General features: G+C 45.1%; 1 protein-coding gene across 3 annotated transcripts in view; it reads left to right on the forward strand.

Annotated features, from left to right (window-relative positions):
* FBLN1 (fibulin 1) overlaps nt 1-16,374 on the forward strand; it is a 123,624-nt gene that overhangs the window by 26,980 nt on the left and 80,270 nt on the right. The window contains exon 2 of one of the 3 annotated variants that reach the window (XM_067530979.1): nt 9,376-9,976. The exons of the other annotated variants lie outside the window; for them this stretch is intronic. Within the exon in view, the coding sequence (XP_067387080.1) occupies nt 9,901-9,976 (76 nt within the window). The 5' untranslated portion in view covers nt 9,376-9,900. The remainder of the gene's footprint in view (nt 1-9,375; nt 9,977-16,374) is intronic. 3 annotated transcript variants of the gene reach the window in all.

Below are 16,374 nucleotides of genomic sequence, written 5' to 3' on the forward strand. Positions count from 1 at the left end.
GACAGCAGTTTGAAATGGAGAAAATTAGTATCTCCAAAACAAGCTCCAAACAGGCCTTTCGGAATAATAGTAAAAGGACTAAGAGTCTCCTAGAAAGAATCCTTCAGAAAACTAAAAGCACTGTTGAAGTATCCTGTTGAGGACACTTTACTCAATACAACCCCATCCAGCAAAGCATTTAGGCACATACATAACTTTAAGCCTGTGAATAACCCTATTGAAGTTAATACAACTATTGAAGTTAAGCATATGCTTAAATTTTTTGCTGAATTCAGGTCACAGTGTTTTGCACCTCACATGAGTGACCCCTAAATTCAGTGCCATCTGGTGAACTTAGGGGCAAGTGGGGCATGTATATGGGGTTCCCCTCCTTCATATTGCCATGACCTCTCCTCCTCCTCCCTACCCACAGGAGAAAACAGGACGTCTCTCCCACCTCTCCCCTTACAATGGACAGATGCTACCCACCTGGGACCTCTCCCCTTTCCTGTCTATGTCCAAAGGGGGTAGGGGCTGAGCCCTCTGACCTCCCCCTCATTGCACCCCTGGAAGCAGATCAAGTCAGGGCCCAGCTTGAGGTATCTGGAAGTGGTTCAGACTCAGTCAGCAGCAGGGCCAGTCCAGCACTGCATGCTGCAGGTGTACTGGGAAGGAAAGATAAAACAGATGACTTATGAAGACAAAAAGACCTGAGACAAAAAGACAGAGCTGCCCTGTCCCAGGGCTGTTGTTTTTATTTGCAGGTCAGCCCTGACTTTGCCCGTGGCCTCCTGAAGAAGGAGGTGCAGCCAGTGAAGAACAGCTCCTCAGACTTTCTTCTCTAGGCTGCCTTAGCCACTGCTTATGCTGCTGCTGGGCTAAGTTTGGGGTGCTGAATTCAGTGCCTGAGCCACAGGCTGGGTAAATGTAGAATCCTCTAACTGCCCCCTTTGGGACAGCAGGATCTACACAAGGCAGATTGTGACTGCACAGTGCTCTATCACCACAGCTTGCCTCCTGTCAGACCTCACTACACAGTTTGTGCACGTGCCACAGGGGCGATTGAAAAGAACGCCCTGAGGCATATGAATGCCAAACAGCGATAGCAGCATGCTATAGATTTGCCATGTTTGGGATTCATAGTACACACACACTCTTACTCTTCTGAACGTGTTTTTGCACAGTTTGGAGAGGGTGGCAGCTCCCCAATGCCCTCTGTACATGAGCCGGTAATGCCTAAATTACTTCAATGGGACTAATGCAGTTAATGTGGTGGGATCACTCCTGTGCTTAAATTTCTTACAGCTTTGCTGGATGAGAGCCTTAAACCAAATTTCCTCAAATGATTTACAGAACAAATATTCTTTGATTCCTATCAGAAAATTGTTTTAAATTCAAAGGATTAATACATGAGTTACTATACCTAGGAGAGCTAAAGAAATTTATCAAGGTTGCAGGGTAAGGGCCTGATTCACTGGCCATTGAAGTGAATATATCTCCACTGGATTCAAGGGGTATTGTTCTTACTCTTTATCCCTGGCAGATGCTCAGGATTTTATCAGAAAGAACTCTCCAGCAGAAAGGTCCCAAGTGCAGGCCTGAAGAAGGCATATTTTCATTTCCCCTTCTGCAGCATTTATTTGTTATCATTTTGAAATGGTTTTGTGCCAGGCCCAGCAGAGTTAATGTTACATTACAGGGTTACATTGTCCCTCATTGACTAGCTTGAATATCAGTTTACTAATAGGATGATGCACTTCCAGTATGAAGGGGCTAGCTCTCCATCCTATTACACAGATTTACATCACTGAAATCAGTGGAGCTATACTGAAAATGTAGTACAGCAGAGTGGATTATTAGCAAATACACAAGTGCACAATAAAGATTGGAAAAAAGGTTCAAAATACACAATATAAAGTGTGGAGATAAAACAGACAAATAAGTAAAAAAATTGTGTCAGAGGGTTTAGGTGAACATCACACGTTTTAGCCATTCTGTAGCTTCAGGGTCAGCAGTGCCGATTCTGGAAAGTCGTCCTGATAGACCAGCATGAGATGAGCACAGAGATGAGCACAGAATCTGAGTGTAGAAAGAAGACCTTTTAATGAAAGGAAGGAAGTAACTCAGCACGAATTTGGGAAAACAGCGCAAGCAGTATTCATAAACATAAAACCCATGAGCAAAACCCCCACCTCAGAGAACATTGGGCAGTATCCTTTACCTCTCCCTACACCCCACTCACAGTTGTTGTCCTTGGTCAGTGATGACCTAGAGTTCAGAGGTGCATCTGAGTGGGTTCACCTTCCACCATGCTGCGGGAGGGTGGGGAGGAGGAGGCCCCTTGCTTGCCCCTCCGTCTGTCACCGGTGCACCGTTCACCACTCCACTAGCTGCCCTGCCAGCTGCACTGTTGATGGCCCTGCTGGCTGCTTCGCCAGCCGCTCTGTTGCACACCATCACTTTCTGCTACCACCTGCTTCTACTTTTACCTCTCCGGTTCGGTTCCACCCAGCTCTCAGTAGGGAAACTTCAGTGCTGAAGCAGGCAGGACCGCTGTCCAAAAGTAGATAATGTCAGCTTTAGTGAGCACTTAATAAAACAAGACTCATAATAGAATCTTACTTAGCTCCATCTTTGAACAGTTGGAGGGGGAGGTTAAACCACACCTAGGGCTGTTATGCACAGCTCACACTTCCAGGCAGGAATGCCTGTCCTCACCCCTTACCAGCCTTCACAGGGTTCTGGCATCTGAGCCCCTTGCTTAGCCAGTTCTGTTCAGTTGAGGGTGATCCCACCATCAGACCAGGCTAAGCACAGTTTTGCTGACCCTTATTCATACAATAAGGGGACGACATTTCATTACCCTTGCATTTAAGAACAGTGAGCGTTGATTGTTCCTCGTCGAATGGTAAGTTCAGGATAGAATAGTAAGTTCAGCAAATATGATCCATTGTTTTTCCATTGTGCTCTGGCTCATTCCTCCTGGCATTGCCTATGCCCGGCGATGTGTTCTGTGTGGATGTCCCCGGACCACCGGATGGTGTCCGACACCATGAGACGCTGCATCAGCCAAGTGTAACGCTGACCAATTCCGCATGCCCATAGCACTTGTTTGTCACGGGTCCCATGTGCCAGGGCTCTGACCATCACCATGTGCGTTTGAACCTCATAGCCCTTTGATCTCAAGGTGTTGGCCAGAGGAGCATATTTTTCCTTCTTTTGAGCTCGGGCGTTGCGGAAGCCTGGGGTCCAGTTCTCTAAGGGGACCACGACGTCTACCATGCTGATCATCTTCCGTTCCTCATTGGTGACGAGGACGTCGGGTCACAGCTGACTGTCCATTCCAGGGAGGGCAGAGTTCACTGCCACCTTCCCCATGGGCGGTGGGATGGCTCTGACCAGGCAATCCTGGATGGTGTTGTGGTGCACCTGCCAGGATCTGGAGTGGGACTTGCAGCTACACAAGACATGGGGCAGGATCTCGTCGGAGTAGCCACACCTCCTGCACCATGTATCCCAATTCCTGTGGTGGATGACTCCGTTCAGTGGGATGCAGTTGAGCCAGGCCTGGTAGATGAACCTCCAGTCGGTGAATCAGGTGAAGCTGCCCCCAGGGAGGAAGTGGTTGCTGGTGTCCCATTTACTTGTCATCTTGAAAGCCTTGCCCAGGCCTGGCTTCCGCTTGAGGTTTGCCATGTACTGCACATGGATGGCATCCTTTAGGGTCCTCTCCAGCATGTTCATGACTTTTGGGGTGACGATCGTGTTCTTGGTGATTTTGACTTGCGGCACCAGGACTCCCAGTTCCTGATGCTCCTCGCACCACATCCAGTGTGATTTTAAAGTGATTTGTAACACACCACCAGCCAAAATGATCATTTGGGCAAAGCAGTCCCATCATGCTGAGCCCCAAGGCATGGAAATACAGTCTGGTCCTGAAACCTTTTGCCCCATCTCCCCCAGCTAGCTCAGCAGGGGAGAGCTCATTCAGACCATGCTTACATCTGGAACAATATTCAAAAGTAAAATATGAACCATGGAATAGCTATCAAGACAAACATATTTATCAGCTATTTAGCTGATAATGTGGCTTCACTGGCAATTGGTCCGTATATCTGTAAGTTTGGGAGAAAGGGATGAGAGGGCTATTTTGAGCACTTACGTTTTGCTGGTGTGAGTGACAAATAGGATTCTACTTTTAAATTGGATAAAAAGACAGAAATTACGCTATATCAACCCTCCCCCACTCCGGCAAAGAGGAGCTTAATGGCTCCAGACCTCTGGTTTATAGCTAGCTAGCTGGCTCTGATATGGCACTTTTATTTCATAGATCTCAAAGCTCTTTGCAAAGGAAATATTATTTAACAGATGGGGAAGCTGAGGCCTAGAGAAGTCATGTGATTTGCCCATGGTCACCCAGCAGGCCAGTGGCAGAGGTAGGAATACAACTCCTCTTTCTTGAGGCTCGGTCGGGTTCTCTAGCCACTATGCAACACTGGTTCTGGAAAATTGTTACCTGAACATTCCTTTTTCACACATATTGGGAGCTATGCCCCACCTGAGCATAAGCAGTTAGGTTCCACTCTTCTTGCACCAGAAACGACTACTGGTTGCCCAATATCTCCCCCTCTTGAATATAAAAATGAATCAATTAAATTTTGGCATAGGGAATGGCTTGGCCTTCCATCTGAAATCATCTTATTGACCCTCTTTGATACCCTAAGGAAGATAGTTGTCTTATGGTGGAGAGAAGTCAGCTAAACTTAGGGGAAGGAAGTGAAAAGAGGTTTTTTATGGCCCACCCCTAATGCTGAGGCTGGCTCAGAGTCTGGCGATCAACCAGGAAAAAAGAGACAGGAGCCCCACTGAGTTGAAAACTCACTTTTCTCTCTAAAGGAAACAACCTAATCATTGGGATTGGGGGAGAAAGGGAGGATCCTACAATCAAATGTCAGTAGGTGTCAGAAGCCCTTCTCTCTAGCAGTTTCCAGTGATCATGGGGGAAGGAGGCATCTAACTTCATTCTTGCTCTCACACACAGAACGCCAATGAATTTTCTTATGTAAAACAAAAGGCTATTACAGTCCTAACCCAAACACTGTGAGCCAGTTTCCTTACTTATGGCTGCCCAAGGAAATAACTATACACACAGAGCTATTGTAATGCCCATGAACTACAAATGAAGTGACGACCCTGAGAACTGGGAGCAGCTCGCAGGGAACAATTTTCATGAGTTCACCTAACAGGGCTGATATGTTTTTCCTTTTGCTTACTTCTGCATCAGGCCAAATGTACTTCTGAATATCCTGGTTTTGCACATCTCAGAGGACAGACATTTTGAGTAAAACCACGCTAGAACGTATGTTGTTTTTCTGGTTTTCCATTTAAAAAATTTCATTAACCTACTATTACTGTGTCTTTGCATTATAGTGGTGCCTGGAAGCCCCAGTCAGGATCGTGCTAGGAGCTGCACATACACAAGCCTCCGTCCTTATGTGTATAGTTATTCACATGCGTTTGGAGAATTGGGGCAATATAGGAAGGCATGGTCCCTGCCCCAAAGATCTGAACATCTAAGAACACAAATAATGTATAAAGGGTGGGGAGAAAGGGAGACAATCAAAAATATTCTTCCCCCAATAGGGTGTCCCCAGCAGACAGTAGGAGATGAGTGCACAAGAGTCAGTATTTAGATGCTTATGAGAGACAACTGCTACTGTTGAAAAACACTAAGGTTCAGATGATTTCAGTGGAAATTAGGAGCCTAAATATCTTTGAGGACTAAGGTCTGGGGGCTTGTTTACACTACAAACACTTTGATGGTGTAATTAGACTGCTGGTTCTGGTAAAGTACGCTTTTTATTTATTTGTAATGTTTCAAGTTGATTCAGAGTGTGTTGCACCCTTTGAATGGGAAAGAAGGCGCATCTTGACTTTAGTTTGTACATTCTGTGTGTTAGAGCTGAGTTGAGTACACTCTGATACCTCTTTATTTGGGTAGTGAAATTCACTCTTGTGCAGAAGGTGAGGGCAATGCCCACTGAACCACGTAAGCCCACTTTGAGTGCACTGGGACAGTAGGGAAGCATCTGCCCTGGGGCCTTCTAATCTTGCTAAGGCATCTTACTACTGGCTCCATGGAGGACAGACAAGCCAGGGGAGGGGCCTTCTAGGTGCTTCTAGCATATGTGCATTGTAACAAATGGTATGGTGGGGGTGTAGCCAATATTCTAGCCTCATAAAGTGGAGTAGCAATCACAGGGTCTGTCCTTTAGCAGTTGTGAGTAACTTCTGTAATCTTTCTTCACCTCATCTACAGAAAGCCCAGTTATTTGGGCTAGCATACATATGAACTAGCTAGTGCAGTTGCCTCTGTTGGACAGACTCAGAACCACTCAACTGTGTATCATAGGCCTGACTACTAGAAGCCACCAACTGAGGTTCTCCCTACCTCAGGGACCGATACTCTTGCAACAGGCAGGTTCTGAGTTCTATCCCTACGGTCACCATGAAATTCTGAGTGACCACAATGGACGGGTGCCAATGACAAGTGTGATGCTGGTAAGTGGCTCTGGGTTTGTTCGGGTATTTTTTCATGTATTGATTTATTTGTTTGTAATTTGAGTACGCATCATTGTGCATCTTTTCATAATAAGGCTTTTGGGAATGTAAAACTGGCAGGTTTCTTCTGTCAGATTGTATAGTGGCTTGTGGTGGTGGCATTGCTCGTTAATGCTGAGCTGCTGCAAATTAGTTTTGTCCTTCTAAAGTAAAAATATCCCCATCCAAAGCATGTGTTCATTTAAAAAAACACACTAAGGATTACATGGACTTTGCAAACAGATGCAAAAAACGTAGATCAAATTTTCAAGCCTAAATTATTCAAAACATTTCTCTCTCCTAGGTCTTTATATCCTACAATTAAGTACAGACCTGACCCAAAACTCATTGTAGTGAATGGAAGACTTTCCATTGATTTCCATGGGCTCTGGATCAGGCCCTAAGCACACCCTTCGGGTTCACTAAGAAACCTGGGGTCAATAATGAGACCTATATGTGCTTGGGGCCACTGAATCTGATTGTAGATGGCTGTGCCAATTTATTCTGGGAATGTCTATTAAAATTATTGGGAGCATTCAAAAAGGAAAAAAAAGAAAGCTATTGGTTGATCTCCTAATGACCATATTTGATGTGATGTTTTCAAGAAATATTACTTAAACTGTTACATGAATGCTCTTCACTGCTGGTAAGCAGATTGTGGTGGTAGGGAGCAAAATATTTTCCACATATGTGTAGAAGGCAGGCAACTATTGAATATATTACTTTGCAATTTAATGAAACAGTTTCTTCTCTTCATCGCATAAAGTGAGGAAAGGATAATAGATTCCAGATATAAAAAGCATGCTTGCCAATTTGTATTGTAGTCAAATCTTCCCAAGATAATCTGTCAAATAATTGTGTAACTAGGTAAGTGAACACACCTATCCATACAAAAATTTCCTTCCAGTTCTTAAGCATGATGAGGCTGCAACACGTTTGCCTTCTGGGCTTGTCTTGGGCAGTGGGCAACTGGCCAGGTGCAGCAGCCAAAGCATACCCCTGCAGAAATGTTTATATGTAGTCACAATGGGAAATGACTGAGGTGTGGAGCTTGTCTACATGCAGTGTTGCACTGGTTTAATTGTGGGCTTCTCTACACACGGAATTGGCCTTGGTTAACCCTATCTGTGGACACTCTTTTATTCTGGAATAAGCGTGCCTTGTATCTGTGCAGCTTGAGTTATGCTAAACAGGAACTGAAATAAGTGTCCACACATGGAGTTAATCAGAGAACTCTAGGTGTAGACAAACTGTTAATGTGTGATTTTAAACTGATTTAGGGCTTGTCTATACATGAAAGTAAATCTAGAATAAAGTAGGGTGTAATTTAAAGCAGATTAACTATTTCTGATTAACTCTATGCGTGGATACTCTTATTCAGACATCCAAAATGGATTACATTAATTATTATTATTCCAGAATAAAAGCATCTGCACACAGAGTTAATCAGAAATAACTCCCATGTAGGTAAGCCCTTAGTTAAACCAGTGCAAATGGTTGTGTGGACACAATTATTTTGATTTAAACCAATCTTATTTCAGGTCAATTAGGAGCAAGTTTAAAGTAAAATGAAATAAGCCACTATTGAACTGAAACAAGAGTTCCCCATGGGGACTTGCGCTTTTTGAATTAAACTGATGCAAGGTGTAGACAAGGCTTTGTATGATCCTAGTCAGTTGCCCCCTGCAGCCCTTCCAAAGTGTAAAGGGCTCTGCCTGTTGTCAACTGTGTCAATTTCCAATCCAAATGCCATTAAAATCCATTGGAGTTGGATTGGGACCTGAGAGACAAGGAGAGAGGGAAGACAGCAGTGTAGAAAAAGATTGGGGAGGGTGAAAGGAAACAGGAGAAAAAAGGCAGCTGTGGGCATGTGGGAAATAAGAGAAATGCAAAGCTTTTGGCTAAACACAAACCCAGAAAGCAGGATAGAGAGACAGAGAGAGGAGGAGGAAGGAAGAAACAAAAGGTCAGAAACAATGTGGATATTTGTAAACATTGGGATCTCAACTTTTGTCCACAGGGAAAGGGGGGGCACTAAATTTTTAGGGCTGATAGTAAAGAGATACATTGTGAATGCCTTACACCCAGTGGCCAGAAGTAACTAATGCAGATAATCCCACTTCAAGTGGCTATTGGTGTAACTGCTCATTAGTGTACATGTGGGATTCACAACCTGGCCCAAAACTGCTATTTTAATCACAAAGAATAAAATAACTCCAACGCCCCCACCCCCTCATATCCTTTGTGATACAAGGAGAGTGAATCTAGATCCACTCACCGGGCCTAATCTGCTAAACCATTGACTTTCACTATTCAAGCGAGGAAAGCTAGGGCAGATTTAAGCGTTTACAGGAGTGGGGCAAAAGGGCGTGGGAGGGCAATCCCTTCCCCACTTTCTGCGTGCGCCTGGTTCTCCGGCAACATTTACCCCCAGGCTAGCTTAAAATCCTGGCAGCAACCCTGCCTATAGTCAAACTGATGCATTCAATCAACCGTAGATCCTCCTTTGACCAAAGATCAGTGTTTGTGTGTCCTGTTTAAACAAGATAAGGAGACTTTTTAGATAGCGTTGGTATGTCCCAGTGCTGACCAGTTCGATTAAATCGGAGTGATTCACAAAACTCTTATCACCTGGGTTTTTGTTTTCAAAGGAGTTTCACTGACACTCATTGTCACTCCTGCTTTGCTTTTTAAATCCTCCTGGTGAACGAACGGCGATTGGAGGAAAATCTGCAGAAAGAAGGAAGGGGGGGGGAAGTCTCCCGCGGTTTGACCCTCCCTCCTCCCTCCCCCCAGGTGGTTGTCCAGTTTTCCTGCAGTTCGTTGTGTTGGCGGGTTTCGCCTGCCCTCGGCATCCAGAGAATTCGCTGCGAGGCCCCGACGGGATACTCTGAACCCAAACAATCGGCCGCTCGGTTCACGCAGTGTCTGCAGCGTCCCTGAGCGCGGGCAGAGCGGCCGGGCCGGGCCGCAGGCGCGGGGCACCGGCGGCAGCAGCAGCAGCAGGATCTCTGCCCCAGGAGGCGGCTCTGCCGAGCGCTTGCACGGGCGGGCTCGTTGCGGGGCAGGCAGGCAGGGGACTGACGGACGGACTGACTGACTGACTGGCTGCCTGCCTGCGCGGGGGGGGATCTCCCAGCCGGTCCGGGCGGCTGGCACAGCGCACAGCGGGCTGGGGCTGCAGGGACCGCGGGGAGCCGGCTGGGCGCTGCAGGAGAGTCACGCCCCGCTCCGCTTTGGTCCGGTCCGCCCCGCTTTGCTGCGCCCCGCTTTGCTGCGCGTTCGTTCCCTGCCGTCGCCGAGCTGCCGCCGCTGCCGCCGATGGAGAGTCCGCGCGGGGCCCGGCTGCTGCAGCTGCTCCTGCCCCTCAGCCTGGTGCCTTGGCTCGCGGGGCAAGGTAGGTGCGAGCCGCGCTCCGGGTTAACGCGCGCGCGGAGCCCGGCCCGGCCCGGCTCACGCCCCCAGCCCCCGCGCAGGACTCGCCAGCGCCGGCACGCGCAGCCTGCTCCCGGGGCCGGGCCCCGCGGTCCGCCCGCTGGCGGGGCAGGTGGAAGCGGGTCGGTGCCGTCTGAGCTGCCGGAGGGACGCGCGCGGGGCCGGGGCCGGGGCCGGGGGCCGGGCACGGGCGGCAGCCGCGGGGCTCCGCCGGGCGCACCTCGCTCGCCGGGAAGCGTTTTCCCGCTTTGCAGCCGCACGGCTCGGCCCGGCGCCCCAGCCCTGCGGCTGCCAGAGGAGGCGCCCGGGGCCTGCGGGGTCTGGGGTGCGGGGTGGGGCAGGTCATCGGGGCGGGGTGAAGGACACCCGGGTACAGGTACAGCCATCGCAGCCGCGCCCCGTGCTGAGCCCGTCACCGCCGGCGGAAAGGGACCTTCGCCTGCCGGGTTTACTGGGGACACCCTTCCTCCCTCTCCCGGGCATCCGGCAGGTAGGCAGGCAGCCCGGCGTGCCCCTCCCTGCAGCCCGGCTCCTTCCTACCTCGCTGCGCTCTGCGGGTCTCCTGCGCAGCGTTGGGTGCTGTGCTGGAACTAAGGCGGAACAAACGTGCTCCTGCAAGGGCCAGAGATTTTAGTTTCTAACCATTTCCCTGGACTTTGCCCATTTCAGAGCAGTGCGGGAGTTTTTAAAGGGCTCGAGGAAACGGCTCTGGACTCCCTCCCGAGCTGACTCTAAAAGCTCCATTGATGTGAAGGGCTGAGCCGCGGCAACTCCTGGAGAATGAGGCATTTCCAATTCTTCCCCCGCCCCCGCCCCAGTGGTCAGCTAGTTTGTTGCCAGTTTAGCCCCCCGCCCCCTATAAATACAAACACCCCCTCTAATTCCAGTTCCTGGGGAAAGTGAGTTTCAAAGACAGTCAGTGTCTTGCAGTACGGTGCCTTAGATGAATGACTTGGCATTGCAATTTACATACGTTGGGTCATCAGTGATGCCTGGGCCCACCTACGTTTAAAATCGGCATTACAGTGAATTGTGAAATTGCATCTCGGTTAGAATCAAAGCTTGTTTGCTTGCTATATTTTAAACTTTATTTTTCTGTATAAAGGTAAGGCACAGAAACTTGTTGAATATTCCAAGCCTGAAACATCCTAGGTTTCAGTTTACTTACATTGTGGTCAGCACCCCTCTGAAAAGAGAACAAATATACATTGAAAATGCAGGAAATAAGTGGTTTGATCTAATACAAAAATGTTGTATTTTAAAATTAATTCTCATGAAAGACGACCTAAAAAGAACTAAATTACAATCAGTTCCTTACAGAAGAAAGGCTTGACTTTTGTTCAATTCAATGAAGGATTCCGACAAAAATTTCATTGAGATTTGTGAAGGTGGCAAAGTAGTTAATTTCTATATAATAACAGCCAGTTCCTCACAACAAACCAAAGAAGTGATATGAGGCACCAGGGGTCCCCAATCAAAATCGGGGTTTCATTATGGTAGGTGTTGTACAAATACATGCAAAGACATGGTCTCTGCCCTACAAAATGTATAACCAAATAATGACAGATAAAAAGCAGCAAAGCAAATTCAGTTACTATCACAATATATTGGGTTTGCAAGTTCTCTTGTAGCACAGCACTTGTCACAGTCAGAGATTCATACAGATTTTACTTTTTAAAAAGACAGGTACTAGCCAGCTTTAGGGGAAAAAATATGTTAGGAAAACAATATGTACTGCGAAAACACAAAGATAACTGTTACTATTTCAGTCTGTTCAGACAACAGAATACAATTTTTTAAAAACATGCTTTTGATGTATTGTACTGGCTATTGTGAATAATTAAAATTATTATGCACAACTTGTAAAATATTTTACTATTTTCACATTATGACTTCATTGCACATTTTACCTCAACTACTGAGTTAATTTTTAAAAATCTGAATTTATATTTCTGATTACTGCTATATTTTTCTAAATGTTTCTGTGAGTACACTGTATGCTCAAGATTGTCAAAAATGAGTTCTCGTGTTTGGTTTCTAAGTCCATATTTAGGCATCTAAATCCATCATCTGATTAAAAAAATGCTTTCACTTTATTGGGAGCTTCTGGTTTCTGAACAATTCTGAAAATCAGACCATGGATTTAGGTGCCCAAATAGGGACTGAAGGTCCTTCCATTGGACACCCATTTTGGAAATCTTAGCCTTAATTCAACTAAGACATTATTCTAAAACTTTATAAATATAAACCTTAAATAAGGTCATTTTTATGAATTACTTTGCAGAAACATCTATTTGTGTATGCCAATGAAGCAATTAGGGTTTTTTGGTTTTTTTTCTAAATAGCTTTAATGTGCGCTAATAATCACGCTACTAATACAACCACACCTTATATAATATATACAGTCAACATGAAAAGCAAGGACCTTTTACAATCACTTCCCTTAATTGTTCTTCTTTGTTGGTGTTTGTGTGCTATCAAATGTAATGCAACTTCTGATAATTAAGGCCCCCATCCTGCAAAGATGAGAGAGCCTCCATTTCAATGGGACTTGCTCATGGTGTGTAAAGTTAAGCATGTGCATAAATCTCTGTAAAATTGGAGACCGCATAAAGTTTAGAAACTCTATAATAATGACTCCGATTTTACAGTAAGTACCATATATTATTTTTAACTTACAGCTTACTCTGACTGAAACCACTGCTCACTGAATAAAATGGATTACGTGCTTGCATGATTGTGTCAAGTCAGTGAATGAGCAATTCAATGCCCAGCTGGGTCTTTGGCATGTCTTGGTACTACACACAGATAATCTAGTATAACAGAACATCTGGAAAAATGTCTAGTCAGTGTGAATTTACAGTTTGTAATGAAAAAATTCCACTCATAGGATGAGTTTTTTGGGGTTTTTTTTATTTTAAGATTATGATTTTTACATGTGCTTTTTTTCAGTAGTATATCTTATAAGAGTGTTTTGGGGGAAGTAGGACTTGTAAAGCAGTGGTTCTCAATCAGGGGTACAGAGGTCTTCTAGGGGGTATCAACTCATCTAGATATTTGCCTATTTTTACAATAGGCTGCATAAAAAGCACTAGTGAATTCAGCACAAACTAAAATTTCATACAGACAATGGCTTGTTTATACTGCTCTATATACTATACATTGAAATGTAAGTATAATATTTATATTCCAGTTGATTTATTTTATAATTGCATGGTAAAAATGAGAAAGTCAGTAATGTTTCAGTAATATGCTGTGACATTTTTGTATTTTTATGTCTGATTTTGTAGGCAAGTAATTTTTAGGTGAGGTGAATCTTGGGGTGTGCAAGACAAATCAGACTCTCGAAAGGGATACGGTAGTCTGGAATGCTTGAGAGCCATTGTTGTAAAGGACTGACTAGGGCTCTGTCTGTACTGCCCTGCAGTTCAGACTATGGGGACATGAATAGTGATGTGCACCAAGGTACTGCACTGTAACTCCCCCATGTGGATGCTGTGGGCGTGAACTAAAAGATTGCTAGATCACATTAGCAGAGTCCTGTTTGAAGAGGACAATGTTAGCACAAACTAGGAACCTTTTAGTTCACACTCTCAGCATCCACATGGGGGAGTTACAGTGTGGCACTTTTTAATGTGCACTGCTATTCATGTCCCCATAGTCTGAACTGCAGGGCAGTGTAGAAATAGCCCTAAATCTGTGCTTTCTTATCTTAATTTGGGGGTGAAATGATGCTCTTACAAATCTCCTAAAGCTTAGCTTATAAGCACTCTAATTCTAAAATGATTGCACTCTCCAAAGTACAGTTTTCAATTGAATTTCCAATTTTTATTAGCCTTGTTTATCATCTTGTAATCAGAGGAATAGCAAAATGGTAAACTCTTGTTGTTCATTTGTATAATTGAAATCAAATGTGGTGAAATCCAAGATGAGAATCCATGTCAAGTTATTGTGTATATTTATACTTTGTCCGATTTTAGGCATAATTTGATAAAAGATTGATAGATTTTTATTCATTATTTTGGGTTAGCCAGTAACTGCAAGTTTCATATTAGGGTCATGTGTGTTTTTAGTAAATACGTGTGTTAAAATCAACATGTTCTACAACATCTGTATCAATATTTTCTAAAATAAAATATGGGTCTTTGCTTTACAAAGACTAGACTGGGGCAGAGTTATGAAAGGTCAAAAAGAAATTTAAACTTGATTCAGTGGATTTGTGGTGTCAGTGGAGGGAGCCAAAGAGGAAGGTGACATGGAAGACCGTTTTAACATCCATGCTATGTCTGGACTGAAGGGAAATAACGTAGTTATGGAGGAGGTCAGAAGAGGAAGTTATTTATAATTTTGATTGCAATCAGGACATGAGGAAGAGTTTTAGCTGTGGGGATAGAATGGAAAGTTCAGGTCTTCACGATATGGAGGAATGAATTGCGGGATGTGGACGTAGTCTGGATATGCAAAAAGAAGGAGTAAAAATGAACTCTGGTTTATGAATGTGGTCAGCAAAATAGATGGTGATGGTGCTGACAGTAATGGAAACTGGGAGAAGCAGAGACTGTTTGGAAGGAAAAATAAGTGGCTTTGTTTTTGCTGTGCTAAGCGTAAGCAGTCATTGAGGTGGAAATATCAGACACCCAGACTGAAATGTAGATTGGGTGGAAGAAGATATAAAGTTAAGTCATCACCATGGAGATATTTGCAATCATGTGAGTGAATAAGGTTGCTCAGGGATAAAATGTGTGGAGAAAAGAGGAGGGAACCAGAACCCTTTGGTAACTACCCAAAGAACAAGAAAGGGGAAGAGGAGGCTCCACAGAAGGAGACTGTGAAAGCATGATCAGAGGCAGGACACTGCAGGTGGGGGAAGGGAGTGATCAGCAGTGCTGAAGGCAGCAAAGAGATCAAGAAGGATGGAAAAGACCTATACACGGCAAGTTTTTGCCAGAAAAAATTGGCTTAGAAACTTTTGTCAGAGCAATTTCAATGAAGAGGAGGAGAGGAAGTCAAGGGAGTGTCTATAAATGTCACATTCTCTGTCTTTAGGGGTAAAGGGAAGAAAGAATATAAGGGAAAATGTGTACCAGTGGCATACTCATCTGTCACACAGGGCAATAGATCTTACCCAGAATCCCCTTGAGCAATCAATGAACATGCTTCAATGACAATTACGTTAAGAGTTATTTTTAGTCAATGCAAAGTACTTTATAAAATGTAACCTCCTTCCCTGACGCTCACGTGTGATCTGTCCGTTCTTCGGACTTGACACAGGTTACTTGAGAATCTTTAAAAGTTCTCCATATTTTATTTTTATTTCTCCAGTGAAATTCTCCTTTGGATTCCAAAGAGATGTTGTTGGGTCTTAACAACAAGTCATTGAACAAGTATCACTTATAAAGTCATCGGTACTTACCCTGCAAATATAGAATCTACAGGAGAATCTATTTTTTATTTTTTATTTATTTGTATTACTATAGCACTAAGTAGCCTATAGGTATATTTACGCTGAACCTCCCCCCTTCTCCCTGCCATAGCAAGTCCCAGAGCCCGGATCGACTAACATGAGCTTGCAGGGCTCATGCTGTAAGGCTAAAAGAAGCAATGTAAACATTCCCGCTCAGACTAGAGCCCGGGATCTGAGACCCATCCCCATCACTAGGACTCTGAGCCCGGGCTCCAGCCAGAGTGAGAATGTCTAAACAGCTATTTTTAGCCGTGTAGCTTGATCCCCATGAGCCTGAGTTAGCTGTGTAGCTTGATCCCCATGAGCCTGAGTTAGCTGTGTAGCTTGATCCCCATGAGCCTGGGCTCTGAGTCTCACTGCTGCAGGGTTGTTGGTTTTTTGCAGTATAAATATATCATTGGGGTATGTCTATGCTGCAATAAAACACCCACGACTGGCTTGTGTCAGCTGACTTGGGCTGCAGGGCTATAAAATTGCAATGTAGACTTTCAGGCTCAGGCGCTCTCTCCCTCATGGAGTCTACACAGCAACTAGACACCTGCAGCTGGCTCATGCCAGCCAACTTGGGTTGTGGGGCTGTTTCATTTCTATGTAGACGTCTGGGCTCGGGCTGGAACCTGGGCTCTAGGACACTGAGGGATGGGAGGGTCCCAGAGCTCAGGCTCCAGCTCGAGCCCAGACGTTTACACAGCAATGAAACAACTCTGTGAGCCCAAGCTGGTTGATACAGGCTATCCGTGGGTTTTTCTTTGAAGTGTAAAAATACCCTCAGAGCCCAGGTTCCAGTCCAAGCCTAAAGTCTACACTGCAATTTAATAGCCCCAAACCTGAGCTCCACAAGCCTGACCCAGGTGATACGGGTTAGCTGCGGGTGTTTTGTTGCAGTGTAGATGTAC

This window comes from Emydura macquarii, unplaced genomic scaffold, assembly GCF_026122565.2.
Source record: "Emydura macquarii macquarii isolate MOO-44397 ecotype Brisbane River unplaced genomic scaffold, CSIRO-AGI_Emac_v2 contig_3122, whole genome shotgun sequence".
In the NCBI taxonomy this organism is placed as follows: domain Eukaryota; kingdom Metazoa; phylum Chordata; order Testudines; family Chelidae; genus Emydura; species Emydura macquarii.